Raw genomic sequence first — 20,636 nt, 5'->3', positions numbered from 1 at the left:
ACTGGACCTGTTTGCAAACAATGAAGGGCTGGTGGGTGAAGTGATGGCTGGATGCCTTCTTGGGCACAGTGATCCTAATTTGATGGAATTTTTGGTTTCTGGAGAATTAAGTAGGAGGGTCAGCAGAGCTGCCACCTTGGACTTCCAGAATGCAGACTTTGGCCTGTTTAGAAGACTGGTTGGGAAAATCCCTTAGGAGGCAGTACTGAAGAGAGGAGTTCAGGAAGGTCAGACATTCTTCAAGAAATAAATCTTGCTGGCACAAGAGCAGGCTGATCCCATGTGCAAAAATATAAGACACTGGAGAAGACCAGCGTGGCTGAACAAAGAGCTTCAGCTGGAACTCAAAGAAAAAATGGAGTTTTTTATTTTTGGAAGAAGGGGCAGCTATTCAGGAGGACTACAAGTATATAGTGAAGTTATGAAGGGAGAAAATTAGAAGGGTAAAAGTCCAACTAGAACTTAATCAGGCTACTGCTGTAAATGACAATAAAAAATGTTTTTTTAAACAGACAAGCAACAAAAGGAAGGCCAAGGAGAATCTCCATCCTTTCTTGAATGCAGTAAAAACATAGCAACAGAGAAGGAGGAAAAGGCTGAGGTACTTAATGCCTTCTTTGCCTCAGCCTTACTCAGTAGTAAGACTGATTGCTCCCCAGGTACCCAGCCCCCTGAGCTGTTAGACAGGGACAGGGAAAACAATAAACATATAACACATGACCACTGGAAATTCCTTTGTTTTCTTCTGTCCACTTTGTGATCAGCAGTTTCCAGTCTCATGAATTACATAATGGTGCTGTTGTTTAAGGGTTTTTCATGTGGCTGGGTCTTTTTTATGAAAGACCCCTTTCCCCCCTGTAGTTACTGTAAGTCACCCATCTTCTTGACACAGATGGTTTCACAGCAGACAGTGAGTGAAATGGTTGTATCCTCAGAGTTTGATAGGTAATTTTTTTTGCCTGCTTTCTCTCACTCATTCATCTACCCACTCACATTCCCTTTTTTCCCTGCAAACTCGCAGCATATTCTCCTCCATAATTCATCATCTCAAGATGTACTTGAGCATCTGTTTATTTTTTTATTATTTTTGTGCTTTCTTGATAGATTTATCAATATTTTAGCAGTTAGTTCTTTTCATGTGTACTGCTCTCTTTCACATTCATGCAGCTGTATGCTTCCAGTGTGGGCTCTGGACCCAGGGCAATACTATCAGCTGTCAACAACCACCCATAGCTGGATTATCTGAGTTGTGGAGCTTTCACACCTCAGATGCAGAGACATCTTGGGTTTAGCAGTGTTACTAGGTGAGATACGTGGCTGTGCTGCTTTTGGGGCCAGCTCAGCTCTGGAAATAGTTCTGGTACTCTACAAAAGCTCATCTTCTCTCTCGAGCTGTGTGCCCACCTGCCTGAGACAGAAGGAGATGCAGCAGGACCATCCCAGTCAGTCTACAGTGAATCAACACCATTTTTTAGAGGTGAAACCCTAGGCTGGGTTCATAAAAATATCTGTATTAGATCGAGCTCAAACCATTAAACACCAGAACATAAGAAAACAAGCCATGGTGCAGGCCACAGAGCACACTTAGATCCTCTCTTCTGAATAAACTCACCTCTCTCAGGAGTAAGGAGCTCCAGGGGTGCACCCAGCCTAAGCAGCCAACCTGACAGTTCAAGGGTGAGCCGAACACCAGCAGCTTATCCTCATTTCAGGAATTAACTCATTCTCTTGCTGATTAGATAGGAAATGGCACTTCTTCCTCAAAATGTTTTGTTCAGAGTTCTTTTATATAATCTATTGGGCAGCCTTAGTTTATAAAGGGAACAGTTCTGTGGGAATAACTTGGGATTCTATCCTCTTCCAGTTCAAATGTTTTTCTCCAGATGTTTCCCAAAGTTCTGTCCACACAGGCCGTGGTGGTCAAATACTTGATGTCTCTGTGACTTTTCCTCTGGCCATATGAAAAGAGGTGTGACACATTGGTGTTCTTGGGTACTGCTGCATATGTATTGTATTTGCAAGGACCCTCGTGGCAGAGAGGAATGAGGAATCTGACTCCATGTTCTCAGAAGGCTAATTTATTATTTTATGATACTATATTATATTAAAGAATACTATACTAAACTATACTAAAGAATACAGAAAGGATATGTACACAATGCTAAAAAGATAATAATGAAAACTCATGACTCTTTCCAGAGTCCTGACACAGCTTGGCACTGATTGGCCAATGAGACAAAGCAACTCATACCAGAATCCAATAAAACAATCACCTGTGGGTAAACAGTCTCCAAACACATTCCAGACAAGCAAAGCAAAGGAGAAGCAAATGCGATAATAATAATTTTCTTTTTTCTCTGAGACTTCTCAGCTTCCCAGGAGAAAAATCCTGGGCGAAGGGATTTTTCAGAGAATGTCAATGCCACACGTATGTGCCCAAAGTGAGCAGGCAGTGGATGTCCCTTCCTCAGTCTAAGATGCCTTCTTTCTTTTTCAGGTGTGTGAGAAAGAGAAATTGCTCTCAGAAAGGAACCAGCTGAAAGCGAGCATGGGAGAATTGCTAGACAACTTCTCGTGTCTTTCCCAAGAAGTGTGTAGAGACATGCAGAGCCCGGAACAGATCCAAGCCCTCCACCGATACTGCCCCGTTCTCAGACCCATGGATCTACAGCCGGTCACCACCATCAGCCCCGCCCCAGCTGGTGTGGAGCAGGGCCTGGTGAGCTCCCAGTGCGTCGGGGAGAGCATGCAATGCTGCTCAGAGCAAGGCTCGGTGCAGCTGGGAGCGCCCTGGCTGCCCAACAACATCTCGGAAAATTGTTCGGCTGGCGCGGGATTGGATGGAGCCGACGCAGGTACTTACCCCGAGAGAGAGCTTCCACCTGAGCAGAGCAGCCAAACGGTCACGGTAGACTTCTGTCAGGAAATGACTGATAAATGTACAACAGATGAACAACCCAGGAAAGATTACACCTAGTGACTCGTAACCTTAACGTTACACCTGGTCAGGTGTTCTTCAGTCAGCCAGTGGCAGTGTTCATTTGTTGTCTAGAAGAACGTATTTGGTGCACACTACAGTGGTCTTAGCAGCAATACTGTTTTTAAGTATTCCCTCCTCTCTACAAGCAGGAGTTCTCTTCACAATGGTGCTATCCCTTGCTCAGGCAGGGAACGAAGCAGTGGCAACACTGTCTGTTTTTGTATGTTGATTTCAATCTTAACAGGGATGGACATAACACCTCTGAGGACCCAACCGCAGCTTTTTTCTCAGTGGCCCATGTCACAAAACCCTAACTCAGGAATTTCCTCTGAATGTTCAATTTTTCATTGAAGACAGCTTCTTTACACATCAAAGTTTTATAGCTAAACTGTACATATTATATATAATATATATAAAATATATATATCCATATGCAAGAGTCCCTGCATGCCTCAATTTTCTCATCCTACAAACTGGAAGATTTCATTTCTATTGTACAAACAAGTTCCAACATTCCTTTTTGTCCTTGATGCTAGAACTAGTTTGGTAACTTGTTACACGATAATTTTTTCCTCAGTTCGCAGTTCAGCAATAGCATTCAATTTGTACTTATTTATAAAACTTTAATGTCGGAAACTTATTTGAGATTTTATTATAGACAATTTTTTTTGGCACAGCCATTTCGTGCCATTGAGCAATGTGGAGTTATTTTATTTTCTTGCAGATACTGTACAGTAATGGTCAACTTTGCCACTTGCACTGAGTTTCTGGTCAAACCTCTTTTCATAAATGAAGTCATGACTTCAGAATAACTTGAGTATATGGTTTTCTTTGCTTTATGGCTTAAAGGAAATAGAAAATTTTTATCTAATAGACAAACACTCAGGAGCTCATTATGTAGTAAAAACAGTCTTGCCAAATACTGAATTCACTATACAATTTGTAAAGAGAATCTGCTTGAATTATTTTTATATTTAGACTTCTTTCTGTTTCACAAACCAAGTTTAAGTGCTGTTAATGATGGTTTTGGAGTCTTATAGGGGAAAGTATATTTCACTCTTTAGAGAAAAGTGTATTTGACAACTGGATCAATTCATCAAATGTTCCACGAAGTAAAGCAAACAGAGATCACGTCAATATACCTGGGGGCTTTTTCTTCAGCCCCACTCTGCATCCTTTATTCATGGAAGCAACTGCTGCTCCGGCTAAGTCCCCAGAGCCTGACCTCAGCTGTCCTCAGATGTTACCTGTTCTCCCCACCAGACCCAAGTTGCAGAGCTGGGTCTGGTGAAGTCAGTGACCCTGCCTAGGTAGGCAGAGTTGCAGGATCACGCCCCTAGTTGTTGACTTTGGTTTCCTTACGGAAGTCCAGCTAGCACTGTATCCTCTAAGAGCAAAACATACGTTTGCCAACACCCTATTTGGTCACTTACCCATCAAATTGTTGTGTTCCGGGATCCTCTCATCCTGCAGCATTGCCCTCAGCACAAACTGCAGCTAAAAGAGCGCTGTCTCAAAGGAGATTACTCAGTGAATTGGCTTAGTTGTAACTGTATTGGACTTGTATCTTAATGTTGACTCATGTTATGACTGTGTGAGACAGCAGCTTTCCAAGCATAGCATCTGTATGTACAGTGTAGACAGAAGAACAACCTCCTAATGCTTTTTTTAATAATTATTACTATTCTAAGTGTACTGAGTTTTTATTTTGTGGTTCTTTGCCCTACGTGTGCCAGGTTGTGTGGCTTTATCGACGACAACTGTCATGTGCTTTATTGGCTGATATTGTCTGTTCTCGCTGAAAAAAAAATGACCAGCTGTTCACACCTGTTAAAAAAAAAAAAAGTGTGGGGAAGCAGCTTCTCAGAAGCACTAAGTGATAATGTGTTCTTCTGTGCTAACGTTTACACTAGAGGTGTGCGCTGGTGGTTTTTTGAGGCACTCAAGTAGATCAGCATCTTGAACCCTGGAGGAGGAATCAGCTCCCTCTCTCCACTTTCTTCCATCTTCAGACTGTGCTCATGGACTGTCGCCCACTCGCCACAAAGTCTTGCTTTTATCCTCCTCATGCAAACTATTGTAATTGTAGCCAAGCTACTGAGGAGGAACTGCATATAGCATGTGCCATGTTTGTTGAAAATACTTTTTTTCCCCGCATGTACAAAGAAAAACTAGTATATAATGTAGGAGAATATTTATGTTTAGGTATTAATCATTACTGTACAAAATCCTTACCTTTAAATGTTCAAAAATATACAAATGCCATAAACTCCTAGTTCAGACGGTTGAAAAAGGGGGAGGAGTTGTCCTTTCTTTTTAAAAGAGCTTAACCTAAAAATATCTGAACCCCCTCCCAACCATCCTTTGCAGGTAACTTCACTGAGAAGCTCTTTGGTGGGGGGTGGGATTTGATTTTCCTTTGAATTTGTTGACGTTGCAAAGCAGTTCTGTGCTTCGCAGAGAAGTTTTGTTTCTATGAGACCATGGTGAAAGCTAGAATTTAAAACTAAATGTGAATCACATTATAGAGTCATAGCTACTTGGGGGGGGGGGGGGTTGGGGGAGTGGGAGGGAAGGGTCAACTGACACAGTATTTTAAAGATGTTTTTCTGTTGCCTTTTTTATTTTTAAGTGACCTCCTATATATATGAATAGATAGAATGTTTTATGAGTATAAAACCAAGTTTTAACTTGCTTCCTGACATGAAGATTTACTCTACTAACAACTCATGTGCAACTGGTACTCTTGACCTCATTCCGACGGTTTAAAAAACCCACCCACACAACCCATTGCGCTGCAGCTCTTAGGTTTGACCTGGCCTCATACTGGTGCTGGGTCCCTTGATTTCCTCTACCTTGGGAACTGATATTTAAAACCACTGCTCAAATAAGTGTCTCTTCCTCAACCTTTCTCTCGTCTCTCTCTTTCCCTCCCCTGCAAGCTTTTCTGGATGTTTGATTTCATTCTTTCCCATTAGAAGTGGCTGATTTTGTGTCATTGCTTCCTATATTTACATGTATCATGGTTTTTCAGTGGGGTTTTTTTGGTGGTGGTGGTGGTTGTTTTTTGTTTCTATTTTGTTTTGAGGTTTTTTTGCTATTTTGAACCATGTGGCTTTCAAAGCAGTTACTGGGCTAACATTTAAAGGAAAATACTGGGAGAATTAGTTTCAGACCTGGACATCAGTTTACACACCCAACCATTCTTGTCTCACGAGGTCAAACCAATGACCACAAAACATCATTGGAAAGAGGAAAAAAAAAAAATCTGACTGCAGAATTCTAAGAGTTTGGCCAGTGGTCACTGTGATCTTAAGAATCTCTTTGCATTTGTCAAAGAGGATACATGCAGCATCTCTCCTGCTGGGCGTTGCTTGGGAATGGCATGGTGAGACCCCATCTCCCCTCTGAGCACTGCTCTGCTCCCATGGGCACGTGAGTCCTTGGAGCTCTGTCCAGTCTGTATCTAGTCCTCCTTTTCCTCTGCCATTGCTATACTTGTATTGCCAGGAAACCTCATTTCATTTAGGCTTGTTATGCTTTGTCAGGTGAGTACTACACTATATAATGTGTTTGTTTCTCTGCGTTCTCTGGGGGTGCCTTGAACACAATTAAAGCTCATTGCAAGCTGATTCTGGAACAAAAAGGTAGTGAAAAAATAAATTAAAAAAAAAAAGAGTGAAAACAAAACAGAAAACAAACAAAACAAAAGCAAAAACGTTGGCTGTATTATCAGGAGATCCCAGTATTTATATCACTGACTTCCTAACGTGATGACTCAGGCGTCAAGAGTTTGATGCTGCAGTATAAAACTATTATTTTATATATTGTACAAGTAATTTATTAAATGTCTTTCTAAGGGTATATGCTGCTTTTAAGATGCACTATATTTTTGGATCTAATCCCTGTATTATTTTTTTCCCAAGGAAGTAAAATGTGCTGCAAAAGCAAGCCACAGTGATTAGTATGCTAACTGCTACTTCTCTTTAAAAAGCAGAGTGGGAACGAGATATGTAACTTTGCTAAGTGGATTAACTCCTGCCAGAGAAATGATTAATGCTGATACTGTGGTTGTTAATCTGGAGTGTGACACTTCATCATGTCTGTATCCTAAAGAGTGCTTAAATAGAAGTTAAAATGCCTAGATATATAGTTAATTTTTTTAATCTGTGACTTCATGACTGCCTAGTAAATAAAACAAATCTGCATGCTGGAATCACTATAATCCTGTAATAAAATTAAAAACTGATCCACTAGGAGAAAATGTGGTGAAGCATTGCAATTCCAGAATCAACACCACATCCTCATCTGTGTCTTGTAATCCACTGCTGTGGTGGTGAGGAGAGAGAGTAAGGGGTGCATTCGCAGAATAGGAGACCCATAGTGAATTTTGCAGTGAGACAAAGTGGATGTTTGCCAGCTTTCCACAGTCTCACATTTTGCTCCACTTGACATCCTCTACCATTACAACAAGCAGTGCTGCTTCCACTTCTTTTTTTCCCCGATCTGAGATGCTTTTGAAGGTGCCTCTGGGTGAATGTTGTAGCCCATGGCTACAGCATTTTAAAAGTCTCTATTTTAGGGCTGCCTTGAGAAGTTTTATCTCAGTATGAGCAGCGGCTTTGCATAAGGAGGGGATCTGCTAAGTATGGAGCAGTTTTATTTTTATCAGAAGTGAGGTGAAACTCAAACTATTAACATAAAGAATTTCTGCTCTCTTTCCTGGTAAAAATTTTCTCAACAGATTTTGACTTCATTTCAGTTTTGTCTCTGCCAACACAGTCCAAGTTAATTTTGCATCCATATATAGAATACATGTATGTATGTATGTATACATACATCTATAATTCTAGTCAGTGTGTGTTTGTGTATTTTACTGTTTATAATACATATATGTATATTTATAATACTCCCTGGAGTATTTTATGACTCAGGCATCAGGTCTGATGCTGTAGAATACAATATATGTGTATATGCATATGTTCAAATTCTGTGTGTATATTTAAAAGATCTATTGTTGGTGGTCTGTAGAATAATAATTCCCTCTACTCTTAAAATTTTAATGGCATTACTTGCAAAGATTAAGTGTACAGTATTTTCCTACACTCCACCAAGATAGGTATTATTTATATTGAAGTCAATTATTGATGAGCATTTTAAGGTATTACATTAATAATATTGCCATTTTTGCTAACAAAATCACTTTTTGGCAGGAAGGAATGCTAAAAATATCTTTTTTATAAGCTTATTGCCCCAACCAAACGACTGCTAAAAAGCCAGTTAGATGACTCCTGTTCTTGTGCAAACTTACGTGACTGTGGGCAGAGCCCTTGCCATAACTGACAGTAACTGTGTGGTTCGTGCAGTGCCATTGTTGTCCCTTTTGGCTAATTAAGGGCATGCAGAAAGAAACTAACATCCCAAAATAGAAATTGGAACTGGCAGTGTTTGATTTCATTGATTGCTTAGAAGCAGAGATGGTCCCAGGCTACGCACCCAAACGACTCCCCCTGCTTTGGAGGGAGCCAGGCGGGGGCTGCGGTGGACGGTGGGCTCATCCCTGCAGCCAGAGGAGCCCGTGCTCTGGGATGTGGGCAGAGGAGGGAGCAGCTGCCCCGTGCTGGGGGTTGTGGCTGGCACCCCCTGCCCAGGCTGGTGGTACCCTGCAGCTGTGATGTACCCGAGAGGAATGTGCATGGTTTCAGTCCTGTTCTCACTGCTGCGCTTGCTCTGCCTGAAGCTCTCTGGATCCCTCAGACCAGCAGGAATGATACTAAACACTTTGGTGATACTCAATGCGTGGTTGTTTACTCAAAGTTGCAAGCATCACCTTTGATTTCAAGGGTGAGGATGCCCTAAGAGTTTGTTCCAGAACCAGTTGGTTACAAGTGCACCTCTTATATATGCCTTACAAACTTCGGAGGCCATATTCAAAACAGGGTTTTATCAGTGTATGCAAGGGGGTGCAACCCCTCTTCTCTTCCTCCCCAGGTCAAACAGTATGGACAGTTTTCACACATATCTACCTGTATAACCCTCTGTACCTCTCATAACTGGTCAATGACTGTAACAGGTTACATCAGGTGTTTTTTCTACATACTTTTTACACAAATTCTATGCGATTAATGTAACTTAATTCAATGCATCATTTTATTGTACTAGTTCTTAAGCTTGTCTTTATTTTTTTTTTCTAGGTGACTGTGGTTTCTTGTGATTTTTATTGTATAAATAAATGAGGTGGCTGTTGATGCTTACTCTCTGTTACTAAGAATTTTTACCTTTTTGGAAGAAAGCATTGCTATGAACTAATGAATTTAAAATGTCATTTACTCATTGTAAATACAGTATTGTGCAAAAAAACAAAAATGAAAAAAAACCACCCAACCCTTTTCATTCATTTGAATTGCTAGTGTTAACTGAATTTTGTCTAGACACCATTTCTGTTGATGAAATAAAGACATATCATTATGTATTGTAAATTGTCTCATCGTGACTCTGAAATCAACGTTGCAGGGCCCAGCTAACACGCGGGTTGTAGGTGAGACACAGGAGGGTGGGTTGGAAACAGTTGTTACTGCCAGGTGAATCTCTGGACTAATGAAGAGACTTCTACTCACGTGGTCCCACTGCTAATTCACTAGCAGTCTTTGATCCAGGGATCCAAGCTACCTTTGATCTGCAGGAACAGCCCAGGGTGTTCCGTTGCAAACATGAAATAAGTTTTTTTGGAAGATCAAATAAGCTGTATCTATACTCGTTCCCTTAGTGCATGACTTAAGGCAATTCTGCTCAGTCTTTGTTTTGGTCTTCTAAAATGCCGGTGTACTTGTTGGAAGGTAAGGGAAGAGGCTGAGGTTTGTTTCCTCTTTAAGGAAAACCTGAGAGAAACTGAGAGAGGTTTGTGTAGTAACAAAACATAGCTAAAAAGTCTCTGTTGTATTCCTCCCTGAAAGAGGAAACTTGTGCCATGGACCATTCGCAGGAAAGCCAGAAAGGAAAAAAGAAATTATAACAGTTTTAGATGCTATTTACCACAAGCAGGACATGGGGTCCAGCGAGGAGGTGTTTGTGCTGTGGGGGTCCTACATCTGCCGCCTCTCTCCTTGTGTTGGATGCAAGCTGGGAGCCTGCCCAGCAGCTTGGCTGGAGCAGACCCAGGGAGGGGGGAATGGTGTGACCAGTTATCCTGCCCTGGCCCACACACTTGGGATGACACTCTGTGGCATGAGGAGGAGGTCAGGCTGCTGGAGGGAGGTCCCCAGGCTTTTTTATCACCAGACAGAAGACCATTAATCATGTTCCCTTGTCCACCAACCTTAGCATCTTCCTGTTGAGCATATCTGAAGAAGGCTTCCCACCCCATCAAATCTATCAGAAGATGTATCCACCTCATCAACGCAGCCTGGCAGCAGACAGAGTATGTTAGCAAAGCTGTTTCTCCATCCCTCAATTGTTGCTGGCATTTAATGGCCACCATTTCAAGTATTTATTTTCTTTTTTTTTTTTTTCCTTAAAATACTGAATAAACGCACAGGCAAATTGTCAGTGAGTTTCTAGTGAGGCAGAATATGAATGTAAATCATGTGCTCTTGAAAAAAACCAAAACACTGCAATCTTTGTGCTTGAGTTATTTTCCTGCAGTCCTGCTTTCTGCTAGCCTTGCCTTAGAGTTGTCAAGTGATGGAGGATTTTTATGCATAGGGAAAGCTGCATCGCAAACAAACTTGTTCCAAGCATCATTCCCTCCTGAGATGATAGCAAATGTGAACTGTGACAAATAAAAGCAGTTTTAAGTATGTGACCTGAAACAGGATCAGGGACAGTCAGAAGAAGCTGCTTTATTTTCCAAGTACACCAGTGGAAGAGCTGCTTTCTTGGGCTGCTTCCTTGGGCTGCATAGAACCCAGGAAGCCAACCCTCTGGAGCTAGGCTGTACTAGCAAACTGAAATGAGCTCTTTTTGGCTTTGCTTGTCTTTTGGTTCTTCTGTATGAGTTAATGAGGCTGTGAAGCAAATAAGATTTTCGTGACCACAATGTGATCTTCTCAAACAGCCAAATGGAAAGCATAGATGTTTTGCACTTAAAGTAAATTGTCTGATATCACTTAGTTTCAATTTTGAATCCAAAAGCATTAGCTATGAGGAGGCTACATTGGCATGGAAAGGCTCTATCAGAATTTGAGGATTGCAGCAGCACAGGCAGAAAAGCTGCAGATATTCTTCAGCTGTTTTTTGCTCTCTTTAATTTTCTGTCCTTTCAGATTCCATGACTGTTTCCACTGTTTTTTTATTCATCAGCTGCTGAAGTCTGGAGAGATAGAGGCCACATAGCCTTGCAGGTTATTTTCAAATCAAACTATTCCTTTCTTGTCAGTGCCTTGGGTCCTAGGCTACCTTGAAGTTCTGTGGATCAGGCTGGTTTCTGATATGAACACCACTAGCATGCACAACAAGTTGTGCATCCCAAAACGCTTCCCAAAGACACAAGGCTGTTTCTGCAGTGGCAGCACACACTGGCAAGATCCAGCTCAGTCTACGTGAGAGAAATCTTGAGTTGTGGAGTGAGCTACCCAGTAACAGCAGCAGTCAGAGCACAACACAGCTGGGATTGGCATGAAATGGAGGAATAAAGTGTTTGCTTTTTCAAACTGTATTATCAATTTAGCATTACAGCAGCGGGACAGGGGAACATAATGACAGAAAATCTGCTTTTCATCTCTCTGCTGAAGGCAGTTTCTACTCAGTCCCTTAGTTTATTTCTTCTCCTTAGAATGTCCTTACTTTTTCATGATGGATGATAGTTCTAGGAGCATGCTCTGAAAGACAACAAGAGAAAGAAAGCACAAAACTGAATTGGCTTAAAGGAGAAAAAGAAATGCTATCATAGTAATTAACCCCAGCACAAACATAGTTAAGGGAATCTGGTGTTTAGCTGACAACATACTTACCTTGTAGGGCTTTGTTCAATGCTAATGGGGGGGTGGGAAGAAGGGAAACACCTTGATTTCAAACCAAAATAAATATATGAATGCAATGATATGACCAGCAGGTTGAGGGGGGTGATTCTCCCTCTCTACTCAGCTCCTCCGAGACCTCACCTGGAGTGTTGCATCCAGCTCTGGGACCAGAATATAAGAATGTCATGGACCTGCTGGAGAAAGTCCAGAGGAGGGCCATGAGGATGGCCAGAGGGGCGGGGACACCTGTCCTATGAAGACAGGCTGAGTTAGGGTTGTTCAGCCTGGAGAAGAGGAGGCTTCAGGGAGACCTTACAGCACCTTCCAGTACCTAAAGAGGGCTTGCAGCAAAGCTGTAGAGGGACTGTTAGCAAGGGCATGTGATGGGACAAAGGGTAATGGCTTTAAACTGAAAAAAGAATAGGCTTAGATTGGGTATTAGAAAGAAATTCTTTACTGTGATGGTGATGAGGCACTGGAGAAGGTTGCCCTGAGCTGTTTTGGATGTACCATTCCTGCAAGTGTTCAAGGCCAGGTTGGATGTGGCATTGAGCAATGTGGTTTAGTGGAAGCTGTCCCAGCCCATGGGTGTGGGGGTTGGAACTAGATGATCTTTAAGGTCCTTTTAAACCCAAATCATTCTGATTCTATAATTCTGTGATTTAGTAATTTGTTTGAAATCAGTGAACCCACCCTAGTAGCTCTTCCTGTACATAGTAAGGAGGTTTGTATCTTTTTGAATTCTTTAAAACCTTACAAAGATGGACTCAATTAAACAAGTTCCACTTTCTAAAATCCAGCTTATTTGTTTTTTGCTGCACAGATCCTCAGACGGGTTCATTAGTGTTCAACTGCTGCTGACACCCAAAGTTTATCTGTGTTTGTACAGAAGTGGTGAACGGTTACCTTTGGGTGGCCAAGTGGCTTTTGCAGGAAAATTGGTATATTTGCTGTCCTCACCACAAGTTTCTTCTGAGTGCTCCAGGGCAGAATAAAATACAAGTACTGTGGGATTTATTTATTTTTTTAAAGAGGTATTTACCCTGAAAAGCTGTACAAAACCAGCAGTAGTTACCAGCAGGTGTAAATGTGAATACCTTTGAGGATTCTCAAAAATCCTAGAGGAACACAGGGATTTGCCAGTCCCTTACCCCACCTGCAGATTTTCCTGGTGGAGCTCATGTGTGTAAATAACTCCTCCGTGATTATCAGGTTTGTGATTTCAATGTACATTCACTCTTATCAAGCGGTTGCAGCCCCAGAAGCAAGAGCAGGTGAGCAGCTAGTTAAATGAGTATTTATTCCTTACACGATGCTGAAAGGTTGAGTAAACATGCCCTGTTCTGAAGAAGATGGCAAGCACTCATGCTGAACAGCAGCTTTCTCTTCCCTATCCTGCTCACTATGGAGAGTTTTCCCAGTGGGTAAGAGGCTCAAAGCTGAATGGAGAATTGAGAAGCAGGAAAAAATTGAACAGCATGGAGGAATAAAAGAGCAGTGCAATGAGGGAAACCAAACCTAGTGAATTGTAAAATTTTCACAACTTTGACAGAGCCAGGATTTCAGCCCTAGAGACTTTCTTCTCTGCAAAAGAATAAAACCAGCAGCCCTATCTCACACTAATTCTGCAATCTGAGAGTATCAGTGTCACCATCTGCTTCATTGTTAATTTTATTCCCTTCATTCACCATAAGAAGGGAGTCTTGTTTTAAAGATGCATTGGTTACTTTGTAGCCAAAAATACAGACTTATTAAAATGACACTGTGAAAGCACAGGACACTCTGGAGGAGACGATGAGGAAGATGCAGCACTTCCTGAAAAACAAAAGTCTAGAGTGCCTAAAATGCTTAAGATTTCTTTATGAAAGTCTTGATCTACTAATTTTGGTTGCTAAAATCATTATACATCTTCTATTGATTTCCAGTTTTGCTTCTTGATTTAGGAACTTATCATGGCTTCATCAAGAAACACAAACATTAGATAATGTCAAGCCCCCATCTTCTTGGAATACCCTAGGGTACTCTAGAAAGAGCACGAGCACAGTAGAGCACATAACTTCTTAATACAGGTTGAGGCATGGGTTGCAAATATAATTTGTTCCAAGTCATCTGAAAGTTGGTGCTTTTGTGAAGAGCTGCCAATCTAGTGTAACAACTCACAATCCCAGTTAACCAAATTAAAATTCCTAGGTTTTAGAGCACAGCATAGAATTCTTTAGAAAGCTATCATATAGGTAAAGACCAAAAAGAACTGATGCTGGACATCCTGCTAGGTAGCATGGAATTGGAATCCTCTGCTTTAGAAGGGCAGGAAACACAGCTAGCGAAGACTTCGAATGCAGTTAGCAATGAAATACCAGCCTCCAGCTTTTGTAGAAGTGATTGCATTCAGTAATTGAGTTGGGAAGACATTGTGACACTCTGAAGATGGAGAGTCAGGCTGTGGTCACCTCAGCTGAGCTGTCTGGTCATTCTGCCATCACTCCCTGGTCTGCAGAAAATGGGTGAGGAGGAAGATTGCTTGATTCTGGCAAACAGTGCCTTTGGAAGTAAAGCTGCCATCTTCTCTAACTGTTCATTTGGAGTGCTCAGGTCTGCTTTTCATGCCCTCAGAGATAAGAAGAGAGTTATTCTGTGATCCTAATGGCTTGACACAATCTTGCATGTGGATGCTGGGAGACAATACCCCTCAGTGCAATGCTCCAAGAGCCAGGTGCCTATTCTGGGCTGTAATTCCTGGCCCTGCCTATTTTCAAGAGAGCACAAGTTGTATCTGTACTTGTTATAAACTGATCTTAGACTGCATCAGTCTATTAATCTTATCAGGCTTAAGCATGTATTATCCACCACTCAAGACCCTGACTGGTGCAAATTATGAGGTCTTTTTCTCAGAATATAATTCATGTGCAGAGTCCTATGGACAGCAGCATAATTCCTACACACCTTTGTGGATCCACCTCCTGGCTGTCAGCTATGATTATGGATATACTAAATTCAGTGAAGGTTTTTTCACTCAGTTGTGTGTGAAAAGCTGCCATTTAAGGCCTGCTTCACCTAATGGAGTCTGACAGCATGGGACCATGCAGAGGATGCCCTTTTGCTCCATAGCTGTATCTCCCCTTAAATAAAAGTTAAAATGTGGTGAGAGAAGCAAACCTTAGGGCAGAACCATATGTGTACCCACAATATCTCTGAGAAGATAAAATACTGTTTATTCTCTAAGAGGTATCCTCTAAGTGAGCCTTGGAAATTATTAGCTTGGAGACAGTTACCAATGAACAAATTGTTTTCTGTCACTTCAAAGCATGCTGACTGTGGTCCACAGGACCAAGGTTTGGAGACATGCAGATAGTCTGACTTGAGCTGTACACAGTTGCTGGATTCCCTTGTCAGTGTAGAGTTTTGTAACATTATATTGAGATTAGCTCATCTGTATAGTCAGCAATGCTCTTGTCATTGTGTTAGGTGGAATGAAATCAGTTGGAAATAATTCTCATGTCATGCATTTATTCTCTACCTTTGTTTGCCATGTGCTTGAAGGTCCAGGTTTGGTGCTCTGTCTTCAGAATCTAATAAACCTAAAGCTTGACCAACAGAGGCTCAAAAAAAGTTTGCTTTTTTCCTAACAAATCTTTAGTCAAATAAATTTTTTAGGTTTTCTGTCTCTCTGACTTTGGCTTCCTGGATAGCCTTCTAGTTTGTGGCCACACATGGGTGGTCTGTATAAATCCTACAAATGGGAAGGGCATGTCTTCTTTTTTAGATACAGAGCTGGTCTTGTTTGCACTGAAGTCTGGAAAAGTTGAGGAATCCTGGTAGCCAAACAGGCATTTTGTAATCAATATCCTACTGTGCTGTTTCATAGGGGCTTTCAGTGAAGAATTAAATGCATTCTCTCCTAAGGGTCCAAAATAACCTTTCCTCCAAAGAGGAAGGCCTAAGGCAAACTTCCTGTTCTCTTTGAGAGATGCAGTTTTGTACTTGTGAAAAAAAATCGTGTTTATGACCCAGCCAATTACTATCCAAAACCTGGTCTTCATAGTTTGATCCACAGGGTCCAATACATAATGAGAAGTAACTTTTAACACATTTATCCCTAATGATTATTATTTGCTTGTTAGAGATTCAGTTTTGGTGTGGAAATGGCATTGGTAATACTGGTCAGAAAAAAGCCCATCACTGGTTGAAGATCAAGCATCCATAAATTGTACCCTTAGACTTGCTTGGTGCTTTCAGAGCCACAACTCACAGAGCGCAGTTGACTTGTCTGAAGACTTTTGCAGTATCAGATGGATGGATTTTGTGTAACTTCGAGGGTTTCTTTCAGCTAGGAAGAAAACTATGGTGTTTGTGGGCAGCTGCAGCTGCCCTGCTGCCTTAGCACAGAACATGGGGATGTGCTTGGTTGGAGATTGCTAGAATGGTTATTGAGCTGTAGAAAGTGATCTTTTCAATGTTGAGTTGATACTCCTCTCTCATTGAACCTAATACAAAGAATGCTACAGACAAATTCTGGCAGAATGGTGTGGATGAGGGGGAAAAAGAAAAAAAACTTTAACCCGTACGGAACTAAAGATGATAGTTTGGGAAATTTATCAAAGAAAATTGAAGAACAGTGTCAATTCTCCTTTTAGGCTACCCAGCTTAGATTTGTAAAATCCAGGTTAGAACGGACTGTATTTTATCTGTTTAAAGTATGTTTGTGCATTGGATTCACTGTTATGCTAAAAAGTGTCTGTACTTTGACTTTTTTTGCATTAGTGTTACAAGTCACTGTTAATCAGGGATGGCAGTAGGCAATGTTTTTGTATGCTTCATTGGGATTTTTTTTTAATATAGCTACTTTTAAGTACTTATTAAAAAAAATATGATCAATAGATTTTAAATAAAATCATACACATTTTTCTTTTATCTAAACATTACCTCTCCTATGAGGAGGGGCTGAGAAAGTTGGGGTTGTTCAGTCTGGAGAAGGCTCCAAGGTGACTTAGTAGTGGCCTTCCAGTAAGTAAAAGGGAGCTGACAAGAGAGCTGGAGAGGGACTGTTAGCAAGGGCATGTAGTGATGGAACAAGGGGGAATGGCTTTAAACTGAAAGAGGGCAGATTTAGTAGGAGGAAATTCTTTACTGTGAGGGTGGTGGGGGGCTGGAACTGGTTGCCCAGAGAAGTTGTAGATGCCCCATCCCTGGAAGTGTTCTAGGCCAGGCTTGAGGGCACTTTGGGCAACCTGGTCTAGTGGAAGGTGTCCCTTGACAGGGTGAGGGTTGGAACTAGATGATCTTTAAGATCCCTTCCAACCCAAATCATTCTGTGATTCTGTCATTAATACATGATTATCATCTTCTGGACAATATAAAAACAAATCAAACCAATGCTGAGTGCATTTGATCAAAATAAATAGTTAATATAGGAACTGAGGAATACAGACTAGAAACGTATTCAAGTTTTAATGCCCAGGTTCAACATATTTATGATGCACCAGCATATTTGTGTATTGAAATCAGTATTCATAAAAGTGCTGCAGCAGTGCCAGAATAAATGCATTTGCCAAAACCTTGCCTCAGTGGAATTAAGAAGTACAAGTACTTTTAAATATTGTATGCTGTAAGCAGGAAGCACCAGGCAGCATACCTACATCAGTCACATTTTAAAATGCTAGCACAAGCCCTGTACATAATGATCACCAAAGACAGCATGCTGGGAGAGTGTTACTTTCAAGAGTAATGACATTGTTTTGCAAACTGACTATATTTTTCTGAAGGTCTCCCCTGGAAGGTAGAATCATTGTCATTACATAGGAAAAGCTGCCAACCAACTTCTGTGAGTTCTCAAGAGAGTGCTACTGAAATTCTGTCTTGCTTTGAATAACTTTCTGCATTCACCTTTTTAAAGGGCCTTCTATCTGAGTATCTAGAGCCAGCAGATCAACAGATTAGGCTCTAGGCCCTCTCCCTGTATTAGAAAGATTGAAGTGGAAAGTGGTTAAATTGCGCCTAAGTGACAATTTAACATGGCTTATGCTGACTGGCTTTCTGTAGGAACTGTAACCCCATGGAAACTGGAAGTCACAAACAATTTTTGGATAAGCAGTATAAAGGAGCCTTGTATTTCTTACCAGAAAAGATTTGAAGTTTGTTGGCTTTGTTTGTTTTGTATATAGGAAAAAAAAAGGAGAGGGGGAGTTGTTTAGGAAGAGCGAGGAAAAAGAATTGAACAGAATCTATGACTTTGAGCATTGTGTGAAGTAATCATGTTTATTACATGCCCTATAAAAAGGTATTTATGGGCTTGCTACTGCAAGTGATTGTAAAGGAGCCTCTATGCTCTCAAAGAACCAAACCTGTGATCTGAGATCACCAGAATTCAAATCTCTTTTAAGAAAGCCTTGTTGACTCTTGAATACGAGCACTATATCTTGCCAACATTATGACTGTAAGCAAGCCCAGAACATGTGGCCAAAGAAAAAGAGGAGCTTCTGAAAAAGCAATTCTGTAGTCGTTGGCTCTGGCATTGCAATTGTTTAGTGGGGGTTTTTACATGTAGATCTTTTGATTTATTCATTGAACAATTGTTTGACTTGGAGGTCACCTCTGAGACAAACCTGAAACCGAGAGAAGTTGTGTCATTGAACTCAACGCATTCTTGGCTTCTCTTTCTTACACTGGCTGGAGCTGAAGAAGTTTTCCCTGGGACAATCCTCGTCGAGTGGATTGGGATGATGGAATGAGTATATAAAGAAGCCGGGATTCGGTGACTTAGAGCTCCTCGGGACTCAGTAATTCCCTGGTATTCCCGCTTTCACGGCAGAAGGAGGCCGAGCGTTTGGGAGCTTGGCTTTGTCCGGGGGGCCGCGAGGGGCTGGGGCTGTGTTGGCGGTCCTGCCCGAGCCGTTCTGCCCCCTGGCTCGCCCCCTCCTCCCCAGGGCCGGCACAGGCTGCCGCGGCCCCCCGCCGCCCCCCTCCCGCGGGCCGTCCCGGCCGCTACTTGCCATGGACAGGCGGCGTCCCGAGGCGGCGGGCGGCGGGCTGGGCGCGCCCTCCTCGCGGCGCTGCCCCTCCGAGCCGGAGCCGGAGCCGGGGCCGGGGCCGGGGCCGGAGCCGCCGCGGGAGGCGGTGCTCTCGCTGTCGCTGCCCGCCCGGCTCCCGGTGAGCACGCGGGAGAGGAAGCTGGACTTGCGGGTGCCGGGGCAGTGCCCGCTGTCCGGGGAGTCGCCGCGCTCCTCATCCAGATCGCGGCAGGCGCTCGCCCGGCTCTGCCTGCGGGGCGCCCGGCGAGCAGCGGCAGCCGCCCCCGCCGCCCCTGCCCCTCCGCCCGCCGGGGCGGCCCGCGGCGCCTCCTCGCTGCTGGAGGAGGGCGGCTGGTGCTGTCCGTGGTGCCGCCGGCGCGGCGGCGGCGTTGCCCGGAGCTGCCCGCGGTGCTGCCGGGCCGGCGGCGGAGCGGGGGCGGCGGGCGCGGGCGGCGGCGGCGGGAGCGGCGCGGGCGCGGGGCGCGGCGGGGACGCGTTGCTGGCCAGGCAGGGCGGCGGAGGCACCACCGAGCTCTTCTTGGAGTTGTACGCGCTGGGCTCCTCCTCGGACGGGCCCGCCGGCCACAGCGGCTGCCCGCACAGGCTCTTCTGGATCTTCTTGATGCCCAGGTGGGCGATTTCGAGGATGTTGAGGAAGAGGGAGACGGCGGCGATGCTGTTCATGAAAACCATAAAGATGGTCTTCTCTGTGGGTCGGGACACAAAACAATCCACCGTGTTAGGGCAGGGGGGCCGAGTGCATTTGTAAAGGGGAGACATGTGAAACCCATATAAAAGATACTGACCTATCATAAAGCCCACTTCGACCACCGACCGGGTCAGGATATGTAGGACATAGGTGCGCAGCAGGGACCCTCTCAAGGGTGCCTTATTCACTTTCTTCTGTTCCTCCAGCTTACGGAGTTCTCTCTCCACTCTCCTGTGTTCCTCGAGCATGGGCTCCAGGTCCTCGAGCTGAGCCCGCAGGTGGGCTTTCCTGTTCTGCCGCTCTTTCTCCAGGGCCCTCAACCTGTAGAGCGCGTGGCCCATGTACACTAAGGATGGGGAGGAGACAAATATGATCTGCAGTACCCAGTATCTGATCAAAGAAATGGGGAAGGCTTTGTCGTAACAGATATTGTTGCAGCCAGGTTGCTCCGTGTTGCAGATGAACTCGGACTGCTCATCATCCCAGACATCTTCAGCGGCCACTCCCAGCACCAGCATCCGGAATATGAACAGGATTGTGAGCCAGATTTTGCCAACTATGGTGGAGTGGATGTGCACTTCTTCAAGGATGCTGCCCAACAAGTTCCAGTCCCCCATGGTCAGAAGTTCATATCTGGGGGGGAAAAAAAGTTATTTTTTTGCAATGATGGATTTCTTTTAGAAATGGGCATTTTTAGTTTTTGTTGTTGTTTTTGTTGTTTGTTTTTGGTATTTTTGTTAATTTTAATATATGTGTTTCAGATACATTCTTCTGGTAGCTGGAGAGCTCTTAGAAGTTTGTCATTACTTTCTACTTACTGAGCCTTTAAATTAATTCAAACTTCATGATTACTGGTCAAAGATGCACATGTGAGATTATTTAAAGATTAAGAGATATTAATTTCAGCTGTAAACCACAGTACTTCATAACTGCCCATAGCTTTATATTCTTTTCTTCCCACAAGTAATGAAGATCACTTTTTT

The 20,636-nt window shown here is 43.0% G+C and overlaps 2 protein-coding genes across 6 annotated transcripts in view; one reads left to right on the top strand and one right to left on the bottom strand.

The window, feature by feature from the left end:
• Positions 1 to 9,459, top strand: part of BACH2 (BTB domain and CNC homolog 2) — a 188,141-nt gene extending 178,682 nt beyond the window's left edge. For all 5 annotated transcript variants that reach the window (XM_071445870.1, XM_071445862.1, XM_071445866.1 and 2 more), the window contains one exon: positions 2,498 to 9,459. In XM_071445870.1, coding sequence (XP_071301971.1) covers positions 2,498 to 2,977 — 480 coding nt within the window. In that variant the 3' untranslated portion in view covers positions 2,978 to 9,459. The remainder of the gene's footprint in view (positions 1 to 2,497) is intronic.
• A 2,298-nt stretch (positions 9,460 to 11,757) lies between these two features.
• Positions 11,758 to 20,270, bottom strand: GJA10 (gap junction protein alpha 10). Its single transcript, XM_071433369.1, has 2 exons — positions 18,927 to 20,270; positions 11,758 to 11,796 (listed from the first exon to the last, which is right to left on the bottom strand). Exons 1-2 carry the CDS (start codon positions 20,268 to 20,270, stop codon positions 11,758 to 11,760), a joined length of 1,383 nt encoding a protein of 460 aa, XP_071289470.1.
• Positions 20,271 to 20,636: the final 366 nt, after the last annotated feature.

Source organism: Agelaius tricolor, unplaced genomic scaffold (assembly GCF_023055355.1).
Source record: "Agelaius tricolor isolate 1412-34295 unplaced genomic scaffold, bAgeTri1.0.p SCAF_1, whole genome shotgun sequence".
In the NCBI taxonomy this organism is placed as follows: domain Eukaryota; kingdom Metazoa; phylum Chordata; class Aves; order Passeriformes; family Icteridae; genus Agelaius; species Agelaius tricolor.
The sequence above is the reverse complement of the archived record's forward strand: the minus strand, read 5'-3'. Positions and strand labels throughout refer to the sequence as shown.

What these genes read in the sequence shown, in the direction of transcription:
- GJA10 (XM_071433369.1), bottom strand. Translation starts at nt 20,270, where the DNA reads ATGGGGGACTGGAACTTGTTGGGCAGCATCCTTGAAGAAGTGCACATC. An exon ending in CGGGACGCCGCCTGTCCATG is followed by an intron (nt 11,797 to 18,926) that starts GCAAGTAGCGGC and finishes GTTGTCTTTCAG; the next exon opens with AGCATGCTCCTAGAACTATC.